The sequence below is a fragment of the Symphalangus syndactylus genome, chromosome 19 (assembly GCF_028878055.3).
Source record: "Symphalangus syndactylus isolate Jambi chromosome 19, NHGRI_mSymSyn1-v2.1_pri, whole genome shotgun sequence".
NCBI lineage: Eukaryota > Metazoa > Chordata > Mammalia > Primates > Hylobatidae > Symphalangus > Symphalangus syndactylus.
In genome coordinates this window covers 25,712,870-25,738,894 of record NC_072434.2, presented here as the reverse complement: position 1 = coordinate 25,738,894, position 26,025 = coordinate 25,712,870, and the positions used below count along the sequence as shown (strand labels likewise).

The window sequence follows — 26,025 nt, the reverse complement described above, 5'->3', positions numbered from 1 at the left end:
AGTACTAGTGATTGAAGGTCTACTGCTTACATATTGCTCAGTCCTGGAGTGGTAAATAAAATGAACACAGTCTCTGTTTTGTGAAGCACACAGCCTGCTGAGGGAGGAAACCATATACACAAATCAATATATATTTAAAATTACAATGAGAGCAATGAAAGAAAAGAATTGGGTGGCATGAGAAAATAAGGGCATCTTATTTACATCCGTCCATGATGGAAAGTTATTCTGAGAAAGCAATACAAGATAAAGTCTGAAAACTGAGTAAGAGCCAAGAAAACACTTGAAGGAGAGTTTTCTAGAAGAGAGAAAAACATCACGAAGGCTGGGGGAATGCAGGGAGCTTTTAAAGTTATATTAAGGATGTTGAATTCCTTTCTATGTGAAAGGGGAAGTTGTTGAATGATTTTAAAGTAAAGACATACTATGATTTAGTTTACAAGTTTTATAATTCTCGACTGTAAATTCTGTTTCCAAAACATTTCTCAGCAGAGTTAAATGATATTGCAAAGGCCCTTAGGCAACTGTGAAGCTGAATTGTGTTTCTTTAAAAATATGAGGCCTAGCGTGGTGGCTCACGCCTATAATCCTAGCACTTTGGGAGGCCAAGGCGGGTGGATCACCTAAGGTCAGGAGCTTGAGACCAGCCTGGCCAACATGGTGAAACTTCGTCTCTACTAAACATGCAAACATTAGCCAGGCATGGTCGCACGTGCCTGTAATCCCAGCTACTTGGGAGGCTGAGACAGGAGAATCACTTGAACCAAGCAGGCGGAGGCTGCAGTGAGCCAAGATCACACCAATGCCCTCTACCCTTGGCAACAGAGACTCCGTCTCAAAAATATATAAATAAATAAATAAATAATAAAAAATAAAAAAAAACTTTAGACATTTCTTTTACCATGTTACAAAACAGTTGATGTTATCCTATTGACCATCAGTGTTATATTTGCATCCTACTAAATTTACATTTTGGGGTCAGCAGTATACACAGTATATAACTACTTTTATAAATCAATATGAAAAACAGCCTAATGAAAAACCAGGAAAAAATATGAAATGGTAAAAAAAAAAAATACCCCCAAAATGTTCAGCTCAATATTAACTGGGGAAAATGTAAACCAAAGTTTGACAGTGAGATACTATATTTTATCCAACCAGCTGGTGAAAATTTTTATATTTGGTGATAGCAAATGTTGGCAAACGTTTGGAGCAACACTCACAATCATCCACTGCTGGTAATGTGCAAATGGTACAACTGAATTAGAGATGTTTGGCAGTTTTTATTAAAATTAAAAATGTACATTACTTATGACCCAGAAATTCCACCCCTAGGCATAAACTCTAGGGTTAAACTGAAACACTTAAACAAACAGCCATGTATAATTGTGTCCGGAATTGGTGGGTTGTTGGTCTCGCTGACTTCAAGAATGAAGCCGCGGACCCTCGCGGTGAGTGATACAGTTGTTAAAGATGGTGTGTCCGGAGTCTGTTCCTTCTGATGTTCGGACGTGTCCGGAGTTTCTTACTTCTGGTGGGTTCGTGGTCTCCCTGGCTTCAACAGTGAAGCCACAGACCTTCGCAGTGAGTGTTACAGCTCTTAAGATGGCGCGTCTGGAGTTGTTCATTCCTCCTGGCGGGTTCGTGGTCTGGCTGGCCTCAGGAGTGAAGCTGCAGACCTTCACGGTATTACAGCTCATAAAGGCAGTGTGGACCCAAAAAGTGAGCAGCAGCAACATTTATTGCAAAGAGTGAAAGAACAAACCTTCCACAATGGGGAAGGGGACCTGAGTGGGTTGCCACTGCTGGCTGGAGCAGCCTGCTTTTATTCCTTTATCTGGCCCCACCCACATCCTGCTGATTGGTCCACTTTACAGAGAGCTGATTGGTCTGTTTTACAGAGAGCTGATTGGTCCGTTTTGACAGGGTGCTGATTGATGCATTTACAATCCCTGAGCTAGACAGAAAAGTTCTCCAAGGCCCCACAGAGCACTGATTGTTGCATTTACAAACCTTGAGCTAGACACAGAGTGCTGATTGGTGTATTTACAATCCCTTAGCTGGACATAAAGATTCTCCAAGTCCCCACCAGATTAGCTAGATACAGAGTGCCGATTGGCGCATCCACAAACCTTGAGCTAGACACAGGGTGCTGATTGGTGTGTTTACAAACCTTGAGCTAGACACAGAGTCCTGGTTGGTGTATTTACAATCCCTTACTAGACATAAAGATTCTCTAAGTCCTCACCAGATTAGCTAGATACAGAGTGCCAATTGGTGCATCCACAAACCTTGAGCTAGACACAGGGTGCTGACTGGTGTGTTTGCAAACCTTGAGCTAGACACAGAGTGCTGATTGGTGTATTTACAATCCCTTAGCTAGACATAAAGATTCTCCAAGTCCCCACCAGATTAGCTAGATACGGAGTGCCAATTGGTGCATCCTCAAACCTTGAGCTAGACACAGGGTGCTGACTGGTGTTTTTGCAAACCTTGAGCTAGACACAGAGTGCTGATTGGTGTATTTACAATCCCTTAGCTAGACATAAAGATTCTTCAAGTCCCCACCAGATTAGCTAGATACAGAGTGCTGATTGGGCATCCACAAACCTTGAGCTAGACACAGGGTGCTGATTGGTGCATCCACAATCCCTTAGCCAGACATAAAGGTCAAGTCCCTACTAGACTCAGGAGGCCAGATGGCTTCACGTAGTGGATCCTGCACTAGGGCCACAGGTGGAGCTGCCTGCCAGTCCTGCGCAGTGTGCCCGCACTCCTCAGCCCTTGGGCGGTTGATGGGACCAGGCACCATGGAGCAGGGGGCTGCACTCGTTGGGGAGGCTGGGGCCGCGCAGGAGCCCTGGCATATTGGGGGTGGCTCAGGCATGGCGGGCTGCAGGTCCTGAGCCTTGCCCCATGGGGAGGCAGCTCAGGCCCAGCGAGAATTCAAGCACAGCGCCAGCGTGCCGGCACTGCTGCGGGATCCGGCACACCCTCCGCAGCTGCAGGCCCAGGTGCTAAGGCCCTCACTGCTCTGGGTGGCGCCAGCCAGCACTCCCAGTGCCAGGCCGCAGAGCACATGCCCACCTGGAACTTGCCCTGGCCTGCAAGTGCCACGTGTAGCCCTGGTTCCCGCCTGCATCTCTCCCTCCACACCTCTCCGCAGGCTGAGGGAGCCGACTCTGTCCTCAGCCAGCCCAGAGAGGGGCTTCCACAGTGCAGCGGCAGGCTGAAGGGCCCCTCAAGCGCCGCCAGAGTGGGTGCCCAGGCTGAGAAGGCTCCCAGAGCGAGCGAGGGCTGCTAGGGCTGCCAGCACACTGTCACTTTTCATAATGATATTCATTGCAACATTGCAATAGCAAAAATGTACATAAAACAAAGGTTAAACTGTAAGACAATGGTTTCAGGTATGGCACATCTATATTCTGAAATACTTGGCAGTGGTTAAAAATTATGAGTTAGATCTATATTACTAACATGGCTAGACTGCAAGGGAGTGAATAAAGCAAGTTGCTAAAGAATGCATATAATACTGTTCCAGTTATGTTAAAACATTCACATACACTAAAACTGTATATATTTCTTACAGTTGCCTGTATTTATAAACGCAAAGAAAAAGTTCAAATAGAGAACTTTCATTGAAATTTAATATTTTAATTATCTATAAAGTGACAAATCATTTATGTTTTACTGTTCTTATTCCTGGTCCTAATAAAATAATCCAGCTAAGTCCATGCAAATTTAAAACAACTTCTTATTCTGTTTCATTGAAGGTTGGGAAATAAGGATCTACCTTTATTTTGAGTTTTAAGAGAATTTGGTTTGGTTTTGTGGATATTTGATGATTTTTCAGCTATTGAAATATTTTTAAATACAAAATCACAAATGAAGAATATTTGAAAAATTGGAGCCTTTCATTAAAACGTTCAAGTTAAATCCAGGTTACCCTGACATCTCATTTTATTTCAAGTCTTATTAATCAAATTTTTCTTTAAAATTTTTTGGTCAAAATTATTTAAGTGATTTTACTGATACTAGTACTTGTTTCCACTAAGCCTCCTCTTACCAGATTTCCCTTACCAACTCCTTGAGGGCAGGCACATCAACTTGTTAAATCAATGCCAGTATAGCAATTAGCCTCCTTTTAGGCAGATGCTCTACAATTCAACACCTTTGACTGAGCAGCTTCTCTGAATTTTTATCCTGCAGGATACACAGGTGCCCAGTGTGAGATCGACATCAATGAATGCAATAGTAACCCCTGCCAGTCCAATGGGGAATGTGTGGAGCTGTCCTCAGAGAAACAATATGGACACATCACTGGACTGCCTTCTTCTTTCAGCTACCATGAAGCCTCAGGTTATGTCTGTATCTGTCAGCCTGGATTCACAGGTGAGGCCAAGGAGATGGGATATGACTTGACTTTCTGGTATTTTGTGGCAGTCCATGGACTTAACCAAATGGTGTATTAGCAGGAAGAGCTGTGCTGTGTAAACTCTGTTGCTGTGGTGCAAAGGGTCCCCCTTGTGGGCATGAAAAGTATCTTGTTTCACATTTCAGAATTCCTCAAATCACGAGAGAAATATTAAAAACAGGGATAAAAGAGGTATGAAAGGGGTGACATTTTTGTATGTTATACTGGGAACTGGAGTGCCTCTCAAGTTCTTTACCTTATACACAGAAAATGTTGAAATTTTTATGCTATCAAATTTGATAATGATGTTAAATTTTATGTTATTCAGATTTGCTAAAAAAGTTATTGTACTTATATTTACACTGGGAAAAATGACCTAGTCTCAAGTAATCTTCCTCAATGATTCTGTAGCTAAAGTCATTCCATATATCAAATTTAAATTACTCTTTTTTTTTCACAACTTTCTTACCTAAAACCCAGAGGAAATTTGCATGTATGTTATCCAATGAACAGTTTTGTATTGTCTGCTTTCTGTTCCGAAAATTTTCAGAATTATTGAGGCATTCCCCAATTCATTAATGGCTAGCAATTTACCCACAATTGCATTGATATCACTGAGAAAACCAATTACAATCTAGATTTCTATCATATTTCTTTCTCAATAGATTAAGTGATGCCTCTGGAAAATATTTCAGTTGTTGAGGATTTCTGAGAAAGTAAATGAGAAATAAGAAAAGAAGCGGGTGTCTATTTACACTTAGGATTCTCTTTCAATGTTTCAGTTTTGAAGTTTAATGATCTTTGATTTGTGGCAGTGTTTGCTGCAAGGTCGATAAAAAAATGTTTATTTCCTTATTCACTGACCTTTCAAGGAGAACATACAGGAAAAATATTCCCTCAGGTGTCAATATCAGGAAAGTGGTATTTTCCCTGAACAACTTCTATCATGCATGCTTTCCACCCTAGTTTAAAAAATGCATCCAAATAAATCTTGATGTGACTCAACTGATTAGATGCATGAAATAAATGTTGTAATATATCATATTTCCCAATTATGTAAGCTGCTAGAAATAAATATGAGATCTGCAAACATACAGGTCTTTCTGAAATATATTTATGTATTTACCTCACCTCTGGGGATATTTAAATTTCCTGTTTCTGTTTCTTACTATTGCCTCTTTTCAAAAATTTGTTTCTAAATTATTTGATTTTGGTCTAGTGTATGCATTTTCGTCAGCTACTTTATATTTTTCTTGGAATAAGGTGAAGGCATTATAAATTATTTTTTAAATATTGGTTTTAGGGTGATAAAGGGGTGATTCTGTGAAAGTCAAAGGACATTGCTAATATTACCTCATCAAATAAAAGGAAATGGGTGACCCCTTGAATCTGCAGATCTAAACAGGAGAGACAGTAGAATGTTCGAGAAAATAGTTGGGCTTGATTTCTGAAGAGCTGCCAGGAATGACTATATGAGTTAAGATGTCCTGGCTGCCCCAAATCTCTGTGGCTTAATGAAATGGTTCATGTTTCACTCATGTGAATTCCAAAACTGGGTTCCCATCATCAGTTGTCCTACAAATGGCAATTCAGGGTCACAGGCGCCTCTATGTTTTTCCCCCGCTTCAAAATGTTACTTCCAAATTTGCTGTGCTCTTCTGCAGCAAGCCACTGGAGAAGGAAAGAAAATGGAACGTGACACCTGCAGGTTTTATAGGCCAACCACTACAAGTAATGAATATCTCTTTTACCCACATTTTATTGGTCAAATTTAATCATGTAACTACATTTAACTGCAGAAAAGACTAGAAAATCTAGTCTTTCTGCATACCTAAAATAAAGAGAAAATAAGTTTTGGAAACAGATAACCAATTTGACACAATAGCTAGAACTGGTACACTGGGGATACCAACCTAGATCTTCTAAGTTTATCCTCCTGCCTACTATGTCACATATTTTTATGTCTACGTGTTTTTCTATGTTTTGTTTTTAAATAACTTTTAAAATGATAATAGTATATTTATGTGCAGTTTTAAGAAATTCACGGAGGCCCGTGTATGCTTTACCTAATTTTACCAATAGTACCACGTTGCAAAACTATAGTTCAGTATCAGACTTGCATATTGACATTGACAAAGTCCACATCCAGAACAATTGTCATCACAAGGATTCCACCTCTCTCCTTCCCTGTCTCCTCATCCCTTATCCCTGGCAAATATAGTCTGTTCTGCACTTGTGTAATTTTGTCATTCCAAGAATATTATATAAATGGAATCATGCAGTATGCAAAGTTTTAGAATAAGAGATTTTTTTTTTCCACTCAGCATCATTCCTTGGAGATTTATTGAGGTTGTGTGTATCAATAGTTTGTTCCTTTTCATTGCTAAGTAAAATTCGATGGTATGTATGTATCAAAGGTTTTTTAACCATTCAGCCATTGAAGGGCACCTAGATTGTTTCAGTTTTCAGCTATTATGAATAAAGCTGCTAGAAACATTGTTGTACAGGCTTTTGTGTGAATATAAGTATTCACTTCTCTCAGGTAAATGCCCAGGAGTAAAATTGCTGGTTCCTATGATAGTTTCATGTTTAGTTTTCTAAGAAACTGTCAAACTGTTTTCCAGTATGTCTGTACCATTTTGCATTCCCACCAGCAATGTACGAGTGATCTAATTTCTTTGCATTCTCACCAGCATTTAATGTTATCACTGTTCTTTTAATAGTCATTTTGATAGGTATGCAGTAATATATCACTGTGGTTTTAATTTGCATTTACCTAATGCCTAGTGATGTTGAACATCTTATATGTGCTTGTTTGACATCTGTTTGTCTTTTGCAGGAAAATGTCTCCCCATGTTTTTTGCCTATTTCCTAGTTGAGTTGTTTTTATTTTTTTAACTGTTGAGTAATTTTTCACATACAGACCCTGGGCATTTTTTGTGAGGTTATACCTAAGTATTTCATTTTCTTTTGAGGGATAGTAAATAGTATTCTGTTTTTAATTCAGTTTCTACATATTCATTGTTAGTGTTGGGAAAGGCAGTATTGTGCATGTGGCCTTTCAAACCCCTACTCAGCCACATAAGAATGGGCCTTGGGCCTAGGACACTTCCTTCCCAAGAGATAAAGCATCCTCGCAGCCCATGCTGGAGTTATCACCTTGTGTGGGAATATCTTTCCCTGTTTCAGACTCAATATGTACTCCCTTGTTCTGCTTAAACATATGTATCATATGGCACCTAGCCAGCCCCACTGCTATAACTTTCTTCTGCGGGGAGGGCAAAAGGTTCTTCTGCTGCAGCATGAAAGGGTTGCATGCTGCCAACTGCCCCGCATCTGCTGCAAGGAGGCCCTGCTGTTTATGGGGACTGACACCCACTGCATAGCTGACCTTGCTCTGTCTCTTCTCTACGTGAGTAAAGCATTGTTCCGTCTAGTACTTGACTGTGTTGTGTTTTCCTTGGTGACTGCAATACCAAAATGCAGTGGCCAAACGTGTCCAGACTTTTACTCCTGGTAATAAGCAATAGATGCCACTTGCTAAAGAGCTAGAACATAAAAATATGATTGTTTCTTGGTTGTTGATTGTGTATAGTGAGACTGTTTAACTCACCTGTGAGATCTAGGAATTTTCTTTTTGTAGATTCCAGGGCATTGTCTGCATGGACAATTATGCCATCTGCAAAGAGGACTGGTGTTATTTCTTCCTTTACAATACACATGCTATTTATTTTACTATGTTGAGTACGAGTTGTGAGAGCGGACATCTTGCTTCATTCACCATTTTAGAGGGAAGGCATTCAGTCTTTTAGCATTAGCTATGAATTTTTATAGATGCTCTTTTTCAAGTTGAAGTAGTTCCTCTCTACTCCTAACTTGCTAAGAGTTTTTAATCATAAATGGGTATTGCATTTGGTCAGATGCTTTTTCTGCAATTGATTTATCGTGTAAGTTTCTTATTTAGCCTATTGAGGTGGTAGATTGCACTGGTTCATTTTCAAATATTGAACCAGACTTGCACATCTGAAATAAATCCCACTTGGTGTATTTTTTTTCAGTTTGCTAATATTTTATAAGACTTTTTTGCTTCTAAGTTCATGAAAGTTATTGGTCTATAGTTTTCTTTCCCTCTCTCTCTTTTTTTTTTTTGTACTGTCTTTGTCTGGTTTTATAATCAAGGTAGTATTGACCTCATAAAATAAGTTGGGAAATATTTCTTAATTTTCTATTTTCTGGAAGAGAGTATGCAAAATTGATGTTAATTATTCTTTAAATATGTAGTAGACATCTTCAGGGAAATCAACTGATCCTGGAGATTCCATTTTCTGTATCTTTTGAATTGCAAATTTAATTTCAGTATTGTTATAAGACTATCAAGAACACCTATTTTCGGTAATTTGTGGATTTCAAGGGATTGGTCCTTTTTTTTCTAAAAATTGTGTATTTTGCTGTTGTTGGATGGAGTATTTCTATATATGTCAATTAGATCATGTTGGGTGATTGTATTGATCAGATCTTCTATATTGCTGATTTTTCTGTTGAACTTCTGAGCATAATGTTGCTCATAATATTGCCTTATTACTCTTTTAATGGCTGCAGAATCTGTAACGATTTATCTGTTTTATTCCTAATTTTGACTATTTATATCTTTTCTCTCCTTTTTTGTCCACCTTTTTACAGGTTTATCAATTTTATTGATTTTTTTAAAAAAATAGCTTTTGGTTTCACTGATTTTCTCTGTTTTCCTGTTTGCAATTTTGTTGATTTCTGTTCTTTTTTATATCCTTATTTCTGCTTGCTTTCGGTTTATTTTTTTTTATTTATTTTTATTTTTCTAGCTGCTTGAGGTAGGAACTTTTATTATTGATTTAAGGCCTTTTCTCTTTTCTAATCTATAAACATTATAAATTTAACTCTCAATACTGCTTTAGTAGCTGCATCCCACATATTTTGATATGCCATACTTCCATCTTAATACTGTTCTGTGTATTTTTAAATTTCCTTTTTGACATCCTTTTTGACCCATGGATTATTTAGAAATAAGAATTGAATTGTTTAATTTCTGTTTAGAAATTTTTCTCTTTTCTGTTATTGATTTTCAGTTTGATGCCATTATGATTAGATAACACATTCTGTATAATTTCAAATAATTCCAATTATTTCAAATTTGTTGGAGTTTGTTTTTTGGCGCAGGATATGATCTATCTTGGTAAATGTTCCATGGTTGCCTGAATAAAAATTAAAAAACAACATGTGTTCTGCTATTGTTTAGAGGCGATTTCTATATATGTCAATTAGATCCCATTGACTGATGGTGTTGTTCACATTTTGTATATCCTTACTGATACGGAATAGCACTGTCTAGCAGTCCTATTACTTGTTTAGAGGAGAGGTGTTAAAGTCCCCACCTATAATTATGGATTTGTCTATTTCTTCTTTCAGTTCTATCAATTTGTCTTCACGTATTTTGAGGCTCTGTTGTTTGATATGTACACATTTAGGGTCATTATGTCTTCCTGGTGTGTTGATCCGTTTATCATTAGGCAATGATATTTTTTTCTCATATTCTTTTTTTGCTTTGAAATCTACTTCATTTGATATTGCTATAGCCATTCCTGCCTTTTAAAAAATTATATTTATACAGCATATATTTTTCCACCCCTATATTTCCAACCCACTTATGTCATTAAATTTGAAATGAGTTTCTTGTAAACAGTATACCAAACAGCAAATTGTTGGGTCATGCTTTTTTAATTCGTCTTGCCAATTTCTGCCTTTTAATTGGTGTATTTAGACCATTTATGTAAGTAATTATTAATATTGTAGGGCTTAGCTCCATGATTTTATTATGTGTTTTCTGTTTGATTCCTTTCTTTCTCTTTACTTCCTATGAATTAGTTGACTATTTTTAGGATTTCATCTTGATTTCTGTGTAGTGTTTTTAAATATATTGCTCTGTGTAATTTTCATAGTGATTGCTCTGGGTTTGACTGATCATAGCCTATTGGTTTCAGTATTTTACCACTTCAAGTGAAGTATAGGAATTTTACTTCTATTTAGGTTTTTTTTTTCGCCTTCTTCACTTTAAAATATCCTTGTTTTGAGGATCAGACGGTGTTATAATTTTTATTTTAATCATTACATATAATTTAGAAACCTCATGAAAAGAAGGATACTTCACTGTGTTTACTTATATGTCTATTCTCCATTGTTTGTCCTCCCCGCCTTAGGCCTCAAGAGTCTTTCTTTTTTTGTTAAATCATTTTCTTTAGGTTTACAGAGCTTTCTTTAGCCATTCTATGAGGGTAGGTATGCTAGTGACAATTTCTTTTGGTTTTCCTTTGAGAATGTGTTTATTGCACATTCATTCCTGATAGGTAGTTTTATTCAATGTGGAATTCATGGTTGACAGTTCTTTTCTTATGGAATTTGAAGAATTCTACACAACTTTTTTTTCTGCACCCCATGGTTTCAAATGAGAAATCTGCTATCATTGTAAAGTGGTGCTGGGTGCAGGGTTTGGGGAAAGGAAGGCTGGCTCGTCAGGAAGGCAGGTTTGCAGGCTTTTGCTCCCTTTTCCAAAGACCAACAAAGAGTCCTTTCCCAACTCCCAACCCAAGCCCTTTTGGAACTGTGTGCTGTTGTTGGCACCCTGTGACCCCTGTCCCTTCCATGCCCCGCGACGGGTCTTTGTGGCTCTGCAGAATGGAGACTTAAACACAGGGTCATGGCAAAACATCTGAAGTTCATCGCCAGGACTGTGATGGTATAGGAAGGGAACGTGGAAGGTGCATAGAGGACCCTAAACGGAATCCTCACTACGGTTGGGCTCACTGAGGACATTAAGCGTCAGCGGTATTATGAGAAGCCATGAGGCTGGCGACAGAGGGAAAGCTATGAAAGGTGCCGGCAGATCTACAATATGGAAATGGCTCACAAGATCAACTTCTTGATGCGAAAGAATCAGGCAAATCTGTGCCAGGGCTCCTGAGGCGGGAAGATCCGTGGGAGGCTGCTGAGGCCTGTGGGTGGGACACCCAGTATGAAACCCTCATCCAGTTTTGTCTCCATCTCTTTTCTTTGTACAATCCCATTTCCTATTACCGTTCTGCAATAAACTCAATCATATGTTTGCAAAAAAGAAAAAGAAAAGTGGTGTTGCCCTATAGGTAATAGATTATTTCTATCTAGCTGCTTTCAGTATTTTTTCTTTGTCTTTAATTTTCAGCAATTTATTTGTAATATGACTTGGTGTCAACTTATTTGGGTTTCTCCTATTTGGGATAGTCTCACCTTTTAAAATCAGTAGATTTGTGTCTTTTGGCAAATTTGCGAGTTTGTCAGCCAATTTTTCTTTGCATATTCTTTCAGATCCTTTTTTTTTTTTCCACTTCTGGGACTCTAATCATACAAATATTGGATCTTTTGCTGTGCTTCCAGGGGTTTCTGAGGCTCTGTTTTTATTTTTGTTTTGGTCTATTTTCTGCCTTTTGCTCAGATAGAGCAAATTCTTTTGATCTGTCCGCACGTTCATCGATTCTATTCTTTTTTGTCTCCCATCTAGTATTGAGCCCATTCAGGGAGTTACTTCATCTATTGTTTTTTTCAAGTCTATAATTTCCATTTTGTTCTTTTAAGCAACATATTTTTTTGCTGATACTTCTGTTTTTTCTTCATCTCAGGAGAATTTGTAATTGCTTTTTAAATCATTTTTATGCTGGTTGTTTTAAAATTCTTGTTAGATAATTACAATATCTGATTTATCTCAGGGTTGACATCATTTCATTTTATTTTCTCATTCAAGTTGTGGTTTTACTCATCCTTGTGATGACATGATTTTGAATTGTATGCTGGACATTTTAGATGTTAAGTTAGGAGACTCCATGTCTTTGAAGTTTTGAATTTAGCAGACAATCACCTTTTTAGATTTCAAGAACAGGTCCTGGCCTACTGATGTGGACTGTGGGTCCAATGATCAGTTTATTTTCTGAGTCTTTGCTGTGTTGTTTTGACTTTCTTGGCTTACCTTGTGCCATTGGGCCTCCCAGGGTCTCTACTAATGATCCCTGAGTGGTCAGAAGGTGTTTCCTTAGGTGAGAATGTTCCATGTCCTTCTGAGAAAGGGGAGTCTTTGATTTATGGGGATGAAGAGGCTCCTTTAGTGGGTGTTGTGGTGAGCTTCTCCCTGTCTCTGGGGTAGAGAGCATTTCCTAGGCTGAATACCTGTTGTGGCATAATCCCCTTTACCGATCCCCCATGCACAGGGTATCTCTTGATGGAAGTGGGGAGTCTCAGAACTGCTAAAGAAGGAAAACATTTCACGTAACAGGCCATTGTGGTAGCATAATTCCTTTTGTCATCGCCCCCTTGACATATGATGCCTCTAGGGAGGGGAGGGGAGCCTCAGCAACAGAGGAGGTGAGCTCTTTCTCTGGCTGCTCTTTTCTTTTCTTTTCTTTTTCTTCTTCTTCTTCTTTTTTTTTTTTTTATCAGTAGGGCTTTGTTTAATTCTCTTTGCCCATTCTTCCAGGCTCACCCTGTGTTGTACGTGGGACTCTCATTCAATCTGGGGAAAGAAAGAGCCAACCTGGGCCACCTTCTCTTGTTTCTGTTGCTGACTGGGGGTCAGCAAGCACCAGGACTGAGGCACCTCCTTATGTTATGCTGGAGGTTATAAAAAGTCCTGATGCTTTGCTGTTAGTCCTGGGGCGTCTAACCACCTTTCAGAGTTCTATTTGGTTGTTACATGTAGTTTTTAGTCATGCTTAGTGGGAGAAACAGGGAGAGACAAGTCTATGCTCTCTTGTCCAGTCTAAAAGTCCCTGTGTAATGTTTGTTAAAAACACTTGTGTTATAATAGTATAAAGAAATTTTTTTTTTAATGGCTTCAGGTAGAAAAGCAAGTGTTAACTTTCTCTTTATCTTCCTGATAGTACCAAGAAGTTCAAAATATCATTTATTTTTATCAATGAGATAATTATATTTATAATTAATCATTAATAAATAACTTACTATTTCCCTTGCCTTTCTTCCATCCCGAATAGTTGGATATTCAACTTTATTTTATTTTTATTTGTTATACGTCCATTTTATATTTTTCAGATAGAAAACATACAGTTTACTTTTTTACATGCTATGTGTATTTACAGTTCTATTGGTTGTTAGATTAAAATAAAATTTCCATTATGATGAAAAATGTATTTGTGCACAGTACATTTACTGACAGCTCCATTCAAAAGAACCATTCGAAGTGTTAACTACAGGTATAAACTATTCTCTTTTTCTATTATAATTAAGAATGTATTTATTACTCTTCACTACTTGTGTAATTACCTTCTATATTGAAAATATTTGCATATGTAACATAATTTTTCTAACTTCTTACAATGTAAAAATGATATATACTAGAATAGAAAATTAACTGACAGTCTCAGAATTACACTCAGGGAGATAGAAATAGAGAGAGCTTGAGACCATGGAAGATGAGAAATGAAAACAGGAACTCAAGGAGGCAGAGAATCCTAGTGAGAGGAATCAAGACCCCCTGAAGAAGGATTAACTTTTACTCAAGGTTTCTTCTAGAATTTCCGCAAGTAAAGCAAGTTACCATGGCCCAGAGAAACCAAAAGTCTCATTTGGTAAGATAATTGAGAAAAATCTAAAGATCCATTTAGATATTTTAATGACTAGAATTGAACTATGCCTCTAGAGGCAAGAGCAGTTACTATTCTCTAACTCTCCAAAATCATTTCAAAAAAATTTGGCAAAATATGCTCATATCTTGTCATAACTATTTGTGACCATAGTTGCAACACTCAAATTAAAATGAGAATGGAACATTGCCACTTGATTTAAATGTCTGTGCATTACTTAAACCTGCACATCCACATAATTTTAATGGTAAGCAAAATAAATTTATAATTGGAGAAGGCCTGTAGTTGAATAACACTATTCAGTCCATTCCAAAGTCAGTAAATTATCTTTATTTTGTATGACCACCCTTGACCACTACTAGAAGGAATGTTGGCTGCTTCTTTGTATTCTGTTTGAGCTTTCCAGTCCGGGGCACTGGGCTCAGTTCTGGGGATAAAATGATGAGAGTACATGGTCTCTTCCCAAGGGAAAATGAAAGAACAGGAGGAAAATGATGCACAAAGTATAAGACAATATGATAACTGGCACAGTGGAGCCATAAAAAGACACCATCAGATAAATCAATAAAGAGGAACTTTTATGCTGTTTATGCCAGATAGAAGTTAGTGGAAATTATAAGAACCCAAACAGCTTTATAAATTCACATTTTGAAATACAAATCAACGTTACTACTGAAACTTTTACAAGGATCTCATGACCTGTGTGCTTACCCTTGAACCATCCTGTTCTAACCAGCCAAGTGAAATTGGAAACAATTGATATGTCTTTCATGTGAACATTTCATTTCTATTTATCAAACTATACTCATGATAATACCCTTAACAAGTTTCCAAACCATCTCATCCAAGTCCAATTCTCATTTCTAACTTTCCCTCACCAACTCCAATTAGCATGTACTCCAACTCAGAGGAACACCCTCCCTGGTCTCTGGAACGCTACATTGTTGCCTCTGAGGCTAGGATTTTATTCTACTTCACCCATCTGCTCTCTGTATGGAAAGAACTGAGTGCAGCAGGGGATCCTATGAAGTCCTGGCTTCAAACCTCGGGCAAAAATAGCGGGTTTCTTAACAATAAACACCCCGATGAGAGCCACCTGGCAAAGTGACTGCACACAGGGCTTTCGTTCTCAAGTTCATCCGCTTCAAGCACAATGTTGCTAAAAATGAAGCATTCACTTTTCCTTAAAAATCAAATCCTGTCACTTTACCTAAATCCAACTAAAATAGCCATAGAGGGCCAAGCAGATATCATTCAAAGCTTCATATAGTCATGAAGGAATTAGGCAATGGGACAGTCAATATCTCCTGCTGGAAGAGAAATTTTCAATAGAATTTTTTCATTTGCTGACTTCACATTTCAGGAACATTGTTCCTAGAGATGCACTTTTTTTTTTCTTACAATTTCAAGTTTGAGAATATAAATCCTAGGACTCTCAAACAGATATTTGATATGCATATAAAACTGTAACTCTAAAAGATGAAACTTCGCTTCTATCCTCATTTACTTCATAAAACATCTATTCAACAGATTCATCTGATTCATTTACCTTTGCCTTTACCATGCATGTTAATTTCTATAAACAAAACTATTCATAGTGTGTATAACTATTTATGCTTGCACTCCTTTTGATTTTACTATATTAGCTGCAATAACTAGGACAGGTATACCACGTTATACATACATTAATTTAAAAAATGAGTTTTATTGATGGCTTACTGCCTGTTCTCTACAAAGATATTATAGCTAGGAGGAAAATTTAAAGGCTGATATTTGGAAGACCACATACAGACCAAAACAGAGGCAGATATGTTTGTAGACCCTATGACAGAGATAGATAACTATGGCATCAAGGGCCTTGGCTGCTGTCTCAGGTTAGCATTCCTCTGTTGACTTGTAATCACACAAGTAAGGGAAAAGCTCTCAAATGAATAATCAGCAGACAGGTGCCAACTCTTCAACTTAAGTATGCTGGCCAATAAGTATTAGAAAAAAATTTCTGAAACTAAAGAACAAAGCCAGGAAATCCATCATTAAAGTCTTGAGGTGCTGTCCTGGCAACTTAGAAGACCTGAAAGGTAGATTTTCATACCAGGGTTCTATTCTGATGAGAGAGATGTGGGCCTCACCCATTTAAAAGAGCTTTCAGGGGAGTAATATTTCCTGAGAATAGCCAAGCGTTTGTTAGAGTAAGAAGCTGAAGAAAATGTTCACTGGGGAGGTGGAGGATATTGGGAGTTGTCCTCACAGTAGACCATCCTGCGAGCTCTCATATGACGCAGTCAAGTGTGTGTTTACTACTCATGAGGATGCCCATCTTGACATCCCATGCTTTTTTGCTAACTACCCAAGATCCCAAAATGTTTTTTATTAAGCATGTTAATCATTAAGAAGAACAATATTATTGACCTACACTTGACCTAATAAACGATTAATTATAGCTCTTTTCCCAATGTCGACTGCTTATTTGTTGAGAGAGTCTGTCTTCTGATATCAACACAGAAGACCCTCAGAAACACCCCTCTCCTCCTGCATTCCCTCCCCAACCACCATGACATGCACATTCACCTAGAGCTTCACTTCAGTCCCTAGCAACCCAGTTGTGAGGGCAAGAAAAAGTATTCAAAACCTCCTCCTGAGACCAACCAATCCTCTTCCTGAAGAATTACATATCCCTTTCTCAAAAGACGTTTTATTATACCTGCCATTGGCAAAAAAAAAAAACTACCCCCTTAGTTATTACTTAAGAAACAATTAATTTCCGAAGAAGCTATAATCATCGATTACAATTTTCCCTAAAGTACATCAGGAACAATACCACTATGACTTATAAGTCTGCTTACCTCAGTCACCCACTGAAGTCCCAGCATTCCAGTTCATCATTTCTGGTCTTTATCCCAGAATGCTCTCTACATACCCTAATTTCATGCAATTTTCCACCCCATTTCTGAACTTCTCTCTGTATGCTGAAGATTTAATAAGCCCAATTACCAATATCCTCAAGTTTTTTTCTAAATGTTTCCTTCACCTGCTTGCTTAAGCTCAAACCGTGCTATATTCTCAGGGTACCATTTCTTCTGCAATCTTCTTGAATGGTGGTTGTCTTTTATTCTTCTTCCAAATCTCATGTTTGACTAGTCCCAAAGGTAAGCTAAATGTCCTCATGTCATTGCTTCATCTAGGAAATTAGTCTTCCTTCCTCATTCAGAATTTTGTATCCAGCGAAACTAAGCCTCATAAATGAGGGAATGACACAATCTTTTTCAGACAAACAAATGCTGAGAGATTTCTCCACTTCCAAGCTAGGACTACAAGAACTGCTAAAAGGCAGCTCTAAATCTTGAAACAGAACTTCAAATAGAGCACTCTTAAAGCATAAATCTCACAGGACCCATAAAAGCATAACACAATGAAAAAAAAAAACACAAGGTATTTATACTTTTGTTGACAGAAAATCAACAAAGAAACAATGGACTTAAACTATACCCTAAAACAAATGGACTTAGCAGATATTTACAGAACATTCTACCCAACAACTGCAGAATATACATTCTATCCATCAGCACATGGAACATTCTCCAAGATAGACCATATGATAGGCCACAAAACAAGTCTTGAGAAATTTTAAAGAGTAGAAATTGTATCAAGTACACTCTCAGACCACAGTGGAATAAAACAAAATCAACTCCAAAAGGAACTCTCAAAACCATGGAAATTAAATAACCTGCTCCTGAATGATCACTGGATCAACAATGAAATCAAGAAGGAAATTAAAAAGTTCCTTGAACTGAATGATAATGGTGACATAACCTATCAAAACCTCTGGGATACAGCAAAAGCAATGCTAAGAGGAAAGTTTATAGCATTAAATGCCTACATCAAAAACCCACCTCATGTTGAAGTACCTGTCTTTGAACTGCACTGCTCACTACCTCTTTTGGTTGCAGCATTCTTCCTACCTCATGGTACCTTCTCCTCAGTCACTGATTACCTTAATATCTTACTCCTGTCATCATTTTGAGGATTTCAGCATCCGTGTAGACAACCGATATAAACCATTATCTCTGTTATTTGAAATCCTTATTTCCAATGACTGTGACTGCCACGCCACACAGACTTCTGCCCACTCCTTTGGTCACAACTTAGGCCTCATTATCGCCGATAACCTTCCTAAAAACATCACTTTAAATCATTCTGTTTTATGACCAGAACCTCCAATTATTCCAGTTCATATACTTTAGAACTTTTTCCATTGAGCCTAGTCTGTTGTCTTAACCACTTTTTTTCCAGTCATTGCCTCACTTACCTTCTGTCTCAGCTGAGGTTCCAAGGTCCAGCACTATAATTATTCCCTTGCGTATACCTTCAGCTCATTTGATTCTTTTTCTCTTCATTGTACTTGCCTGACAAAGGTACAATTATGGTTAAATCAATCCTCCACCTTCACATCTACAACCAATTTGAATGTGGTTGGAGAAAAACTCACAAGCCACACACTGAACTGATGAGTGTCACTTTAAATTTATGGTGCCAAATCTCATGGGGCCTTTAGCACTAGAAAACAATCCTTCTAGAGCTCTACTTCCCAAGATGAGCCTTTTTATATCTTCTATTTCTTCAAACTTCCAATACCTCCTACCTCATTGTTACCCTAGTTGATCATCAAGTCTAATTTCATCAGGAAAATAGTATCTTCCCTCCACCAAAAGTATTGTCAGTTCTGAGGTTTGATTTTTATCCTTTTTACAAGCTCATACGTTATCCTGTTCCTGTTTTGTGAATGCCGGCAAAAGACATAAAACTTTGTGTCAGGAAAAAATGCACAACCAGCACCGTGAGCCTCAGGATTACCTGAATTACTCTTGCACCCAGCTCCCATAGGGTTGGTACTACGTGGGCCCAGATGAGTACTGCACAGGCAGAGTTTTGTCACAACTGATGAACATCAAGTTGGGGAATTCATCGCTTTTACAGTAAACCTTAAGAAGCCTGCTCCTTGTCCCAGAGGGAGACATTGCAACATTCCTCAGAGATGCTTGCTGCAAAACCAACCCCAAGAAATGGGCAGGTAAAGATCAGTCAGGGCCTTGCATTCTTAGGATTCCCAGTAAGAAACTGCCAGGACACACAGGGCCCATGATGAATTGCTTCTTCCAGCAATCCATCCCATGACCCCACGTGTTCTTGGCTGAACTCGAATTTTCATATGAATATGTCACTCCATGAGCCACCCTGCTTAATGTGACTGACAGAGACTGGGATTAAATCTGTTCAATTTGCCTCATGCAGCATTTAATTAAGAGACTATCAAGAGGACTCTAAGCAATAAGATGAAGTCAACCTGTAGTATACATTTCAACTCTACTCCCCAGGGCCCTGGACTCAGCCAACTGTACATAGGTCCCAGGGGCACCAGTCATCGTCTTAACTTTAGATAGCCAGAAAGTAGTCTAAAGCCAGTCAGTTATCCATTGTGACCCACGTAAGGGAGCTTAGATTGACGTACTGATCTTTGATGTCATTACCAATAATGACAGGGGCAATAAACAAGCAACCCTAACCCCCAAAGGAGAGACATTCCCCCACATACAAACATATAACACAAAGGGACAGACTCTAGTTCGGAATTTCTGGTTAAAATTGATTTATACCTTTGTTACATTGGTTTGGTTAATTCAGTACAACAGAAGCATCGCTTGCAGCTCCCACTGCCATTTATGGCAACACTTAAACTGCCTGAGTATTAGGAAAAGCATATGAATATATGTTATTAAGATTGAGGTTGGGCACAGTGGCTCACACCTGAAATCTCAGTGCTTTGGGGGGCCAAGGCAGAAGGTTTGAGACCAGGCTAGGCAATATAGTGAGACACTGTCTCTTAAAAAAACTAAATAAATAAAAATAAACAAAAAAAACTGAAACAAAGTTGTGGGGCCTATCTGTTTGTACACATACAAGGCTGAGGAGGAGGCAGTTCAGGAGCTTCCATTAGGGGTGTCAGCTATGGTGAAGTAGTTTAGGACCAGCCAAGTTTGCAAGAATTTTGGTGTTTCTATAACACCTGGACAAGGATGACAAATCCTGTAGTGAGTTTAAATTGTCAACTGCAGCTGCTCCTAGATTCAGCTAGACCATACAATTGTTTTGCCAGCCTGCAGTGCTGAATCTAAGGAATAAGAAGCCTAAGTGTGTCTCTGCCCTGAACTGCCTGGGGTTTAAAGTGATCTGTGCTCGGGTGCTGGAATTGTTATTCTCCCTCCATGGCCATGAAACTAGGGTGTCCCAACCCAGTAGCTATAACTTTACCTCTTCTCCAATCATCTGCTCATACCAATACGTTTTGTCCGGAGAGGTCAGACATAAATAGGAATAGGTCACTTTAAAAAATATTTACTGAGATTCATTATATTTCCCACTTAGTCCAGTTAGGTCACTATAAGTAAATATACTAGTTGGTGAGTAGTATATTCAACCAGTGGTCATTGTCTTTATGATCTAAGACCATGTTAATTCAATAAAAGAATCCAGGTAGCTGCATCAAGTTAAGTTTGAATCTCTTAGTCTCCCCTTTAGATGTGGCTGCCCTTCAAAGTGTGTACAAATAAGGCTGGCATGAGGTCGTCACTAGGGGAAGAAAATACACTTCAGGTTCATAAATGGTCAAGGCATAACCATGAATTTTCAAAATAAGTTTATATAATTTTTCTACCCATCCATCTTGATCATTACCCAGGAGTTGGCCAATAGGAGACAAACCTTTCCTGCCCATGGCCATATTTAATGCTCAAACAGCCTTAATAAACTGTTTTAATAAAATCTGTGGGCCAGAAAGAGGCAAAGAAGGTAGATACAGAAAGGAGGGAGAGTCAGAAATCTTCAGGATTGATTTTCAAAAAGTCTATTCCGTATCTCAATGATGCCAGCAGCCTTATCAGAGAATGATGAGTGTGGAATGTCCATTGAATATTTTTACTACTGGCCCATTGCTAGGTGGCCTTTATGACAAAAACACACCATTGTCAGATTGTAGATGGTCTTGAAAGCTGAAAATAAGAATCAGATTATCAAACTGAAATAGTAGCAAAATAATCTAAAAATGTGTCAATATTAGCAAGGCACAAATGGTAGTCCCAAGAGAGGGTCAGAGATCTGACACAGCCAATTTTCTAGAAGTGAGCAGGGAAAATGCTCCTTGTAATATGGCCTCCTTTACTGCAAAACGATCAGGCCAACTTTTGGCAGGAGTCTCCTCTGGTATGCAGTTTCTAGATTAGAAACATATAGTCCTTTGCTGTAGTTCGTGGTAGTGGATATGCTTTCACGTAAGAGCATGGATCCAGATATTGATGGAAGCCATCTAGATAAATGCTGGGTAATCCATTTGATTCTAGTTGTTCTCATTAGGGGTTATAGCAACAGCTACCAGAAAACCATACTATCCCCCAGCTGGGAGTAAAAGGAATGCAGGATTATGGGGAGATTAGCCTATGGGAATGGACGTGGGAAAAGGCTTGGTCCTACCTCAGGGGCTGGTGTCCAAGTGCCAGAGCTGCTTCCTATCCATGTATATCTTGATATCTGATGAGTGTCAAGGCCCAGAGGACCCCTTTTTTCTTGCCCCCTGCATGTCATTGTGCTCTGCCCTGTCAAAGGGTAGTCACCAAGCAAGAACAGTGCCACACCTGGTAAGCTAGTAACTTGAGATCTCATATAACAATGTTATTTCTCCTTAAAGAAGTTGATGTTGTGGAATAGGGAGAGGGAGGAATCAGGGGTCATAGAGGGAGAGAGCAGCTCTACACCAGTAAACAAGGTTTTACATTCAATTTCAATTTCAATTCAATTTCTCTTGCTTGTGGCTCAATCAAATAAACTCATCATCATCAAATAAAATCATCATGTTTTTGTTCTAACTAAAGTTGTATATTGAATAGAAATGATGTCATTGTTGACTCCATTTATTTCATCTTTCAATACTCCTTGACTCAGCAGTCACAGACATGTTGCCTTCTGGCTGGAGCCACAGGGCTTGCTGCCCTATTGTCATAATAATGTTTTTTCTCCCCCCACCTAGAGGAGAGCTAGAAACAACCAAGGCACCGCTTGTTTTAATCCCAGTCTGATTGACAGGCAGGACCTTGGGGGTCTCTTGCTTCCCTCTTTCACCTACCATTTCAGTGGGAGTCCAGGGAACTCATCTCCTACATCTGAACCCATCCCAAAGGCTCTTAACATTTTTCTTCCAGAAAGACATGTCTCTTTCAGGATCTCATCTTTGTTGCCATAACTGTTGGGTCTGAGATTTAATTTTACCCTATTTATAAAGGAATGAGTTAACCTGTTACTGTTTCATGGTTGCTGGCAGAAGACACAAAACTCTTAGGTCAGAGACAAAGGACTATATTACTCACAGCACAGCAGACTGCATGAGCATCAGGTTCATGTAGGTTTCTTTTGCATTCAAGTCTTACAGGAGTGATTTGCTAGATGGATGGTGTACCCGCAGTGGATTTGCATCACAGCTGAGGAACAATAGCTTGATAAATTATCTGTTTTCATAGTAGGCAGTAAGCCAATCTGCTTTTTGTCCCAACTTTGAACCTCATGTTTCAAAGTTGCTTGCTGCAAAAACCAACCCTGAGAGATGGCCTGGGTAGGATGGTAAGGATCTTGCATTCTTGGTACAACCAACAAGAATTGCAGTGATCTTCAGTGCCCATGGTATATTGACTCTTCCAACATCTACCTATCTATCTGTCACTCATTTACTTGCCACCTCCCAGTTCCTGCCTATGTTTGGACTACTTTTCCATTACAACATTCCCACCCGAAGTTTACTTATGCATGGCACCCTGTTCATTCTCTATGATTCAGGATCTTTAGCAATTATTCTTTATAAATCTTGCATCATTGATTTTCCACTCTATTCTAAATCATTCTAATTGGCTTGGCTATCTACCATCTGAAAAAAAAAATGCTCCTTAGAATGCATACACCTCATCAGATATCCTCTTCTGTATTCCACCCTCCTCTAAAGAGATGTCTATACTTACTCTCTACTTTTTCACTTCCCAGTAACCTCCCCATCACGGCAGTGTTTGCTACTTCAGTGAAAATTTCCCTGTCAACAATTTCCATTTGCTAATCTAAAGCTTAATTTTAAGTCCTTATCTTAACTGGCCTCTAATTTACAGTTGTTCTCTCTGAACTGCTGGATATAATCTCTTTATTTAACATCTGCCCCCTTTTCTTCTTGTTCACTATCATTCTATTGCTAGCATATCCTCTATTTTCTAGACTCTAAATGCTGGAGTCCCCTAGGATTCAGTCCTTAAACATATTTTTTCACCCCCTGGGAAATATCATGTAATCTCTTGACTTTAAATTTTAGATGGATGTTTACAGCATCTAAATTTTTGTCTCCAGCCCTAGCCCCTCTCTTGAACTTCCTTTAACTTTTGTATTTAGATAGCTAAAATGATTTTCAAACGTAACACACCCCAGGCAAAACTTTTTATTTTTTTATCTTCATGAAATCCAAAACAAAAAAATTAAGCTAAAGCAAGCAAACAAAACAAAAATTCACAAAATGACAAAAACACTACTTCCCCATCTCAGGAAGTGGTAACAACATATTCACTCAGTTGGTCAGGCCATAAATTTAAAGCCGTATTTGGTTTCTCTCTTTCTTTAATATCGCACATCTGATTCTTCCACACATTTTGTTGGCTTCTCCTTTAAGCTGTGTTTCAAGCACGATCATACTTCCCACCTCTACCATTTCTACTCTAGACCAAGCAACTGTCATGTCTCACCTCAACTACTGCAATAGCCTAATGTTTTGGTGTGCTTCCATTCTCGACTTTCTAAATCAGTTCTCCACACAGCTTTGGTAGTAACGTAATATGCATCAGATCATGTGAGTCTTCCATTCAAACAGTCCAGTGGCTCACATGTTCTCAATAAAACTTGTACTCCTTAACGTATTCTTGGAAGCCCTTATATGATCTGTCCTTGGTTATCTTCTCCAAAATCACCTCCTGAGTCCTCATTGTCTTCACTGTAGCTAGGCTAGGAGTCTTAAAGTTACTTGGTTAGGCCAAACTCATTTCTGCCTTGGGGACTTTACATTTATTTTTCCCTTTACCTAGAAGACTACAGATTTTTGCATGGTGATTCCCTCTTTTAAATCTTTATTCAAAGACCACTTTTCCAGAGAGGTCTATCTAAACCTCCCACAAAAATGCCACCTCTCTCTGCACCCCAACACATACAAACACATGCTCTATTTCCTTACCCTTATTAATTTCTTCATATTACTTATCACTGTGTGATCTTATGCACACACACAGACACACACACTTCCATTAATTTTTAATCTCCCCTCTCTCAGTCCTTACTAGAATTGTCCACCATGAAATAGACTTTGAACATCTTGACTACTATAGCTCCAGGACCTAGCACAGTGCCTAGCCCATAACAGGAGGCCCAACCAATATTTTACGAATATCAAAATGCCAAAATCAATCAATTGAAGCTTGAGAGAAATCTCAGGACTCTCAGTTGTAAGCATTGATCATCAACCCACATGTCAGGTAAAGTTTTGCCCTTAGCAGCTAAAAACTTTAATATGCCTTATGAAGATTCTTTCATTCTCCTAATCCGGATATAACTAGATGAGCCTCAGAATTCTTGCTCTAATTATAGTGTATGCCACATTTTGATAAATTAAGTTTTCCATGCCACTTGACATATCATAATTTGAAAAATGTGTTCTCCTTATTTCAGATTGATCTTCCATTTTCAAGAGCATCTAACACCTTATCTTTAAGTTTCTCAGTTCCATTTTCTTCCTATCAAGAATCTCAAGATTTATTTTTTCAAAAATTCAAAGATATTATATGAGCTTATATTTTTATGAGAAAGCCTTTTGTTAAAAATGAAACCGTTTTTCATGAACTCTTTTTTTAATGGATCATGACAAACCTATAGGAGTTGTTATTGGAAATGTGATTAAAATCATTTGTGCAATGAAGCACTTCCTAGCTTAAGGCAAAGTTGGCCTAGCTCTAGCCTGCTGCATCCTCCCGGCACTATCTTTGAGTCAAGCATATGTTCTTAGTTAATTGGCTTATGACAAAACTAATTTTGTCAGTTAGATGTTTCTGTAGAGCTGCCCTTGCTGAGTTAGTGTCTTAAGACAGAGCCACAAGGTTTTGTTGACATGTAAGTTTTCTGGTTGTTTTTTCCATTTTTACTTCCTGACATCTCCCATAGTGTTTTAAAAAAGAGGAATGGTGGATAGAATAAAGTTATGTGTGGGCAAGCCCTTTTTGGCACATGCGAAACCATCAATTCTTCAAGTATCAAACAATGATATAGATGCCAGCCGATTGCATAAGATTTTTCAAATTCAATCAAACAAAATGTCCTGCTCTCCACAATCTAATATTTCTTCAGATCGAATTTAGAGTTTAGATCAAATGGGTTTACTATTACATTTTCCCAGGTGGCTATATTGACATCTTACAGCTACAGATTAATCTTTCTCCATTTTTTTCCTCTCTTTTCTCTTCCTTGTTTGCTCTTACCTGCTCTTTCTCTCAATTATAATGGTTCTTAGTGAATTCATTATATAAAGGATTCTCAGATCCAAAACTCTATGAACGCTTTCCAACAAAAGGGAACTAGACCTACTTTTGATGCCTCTAAGATGCAGCTATATAAATTTCAGACTTGTTTTTCACTCCTCTCATGGTAGTCTGACCCCAATAAGGAAGAGGGTCTGAATTAAACATTTCATAAGTGTCACAGATAATCTACTGCTGAAGCTGTATATGTTTATTGCTTTTTTCAAAGAGTTTTCTTCAAAATTACCCCTTTCAAAATAACAGTTTACTCTCTACTGATAAAACTGTAATCAAGATCTGGTTATTATTTTTTGTTAACATTTTATTG

At 38.3% G+C, this 26,025-nt stretch overlaps 1 protein-coding gene and 1 pseudogene across 5 annotated transcripts in view; both read left to right on the top strand.

Moving 5' to 3' along the window:
- Nucleotides 1-26,025, top strand: part of CRB1 (crumbs cell polarity complex component 1) — a 218,105-nt gene that overhangs the window by 83,303 nt on the left and 108,777 nt on the right. For all 5 annotated transcript variants that reach the window (XM_055234170.2, XM_055234169.2, XM_055234173.2 and 2 more), the window contains one exon: nt 4,210-4,392. In XM_055234170.2, coding sequence (XP_055090145.1) covers nt 4,210-4,392 — 183 coding nt within the window. The remainder of the gene's footprint in view (nt 1-4,209; nt 4,393-26,025) is intronic.
- On the top strand, nt 10,943-11,543 carry LOC129458399 (small ribosomal subunit protein bS21m-like; annotated as a pseudogene).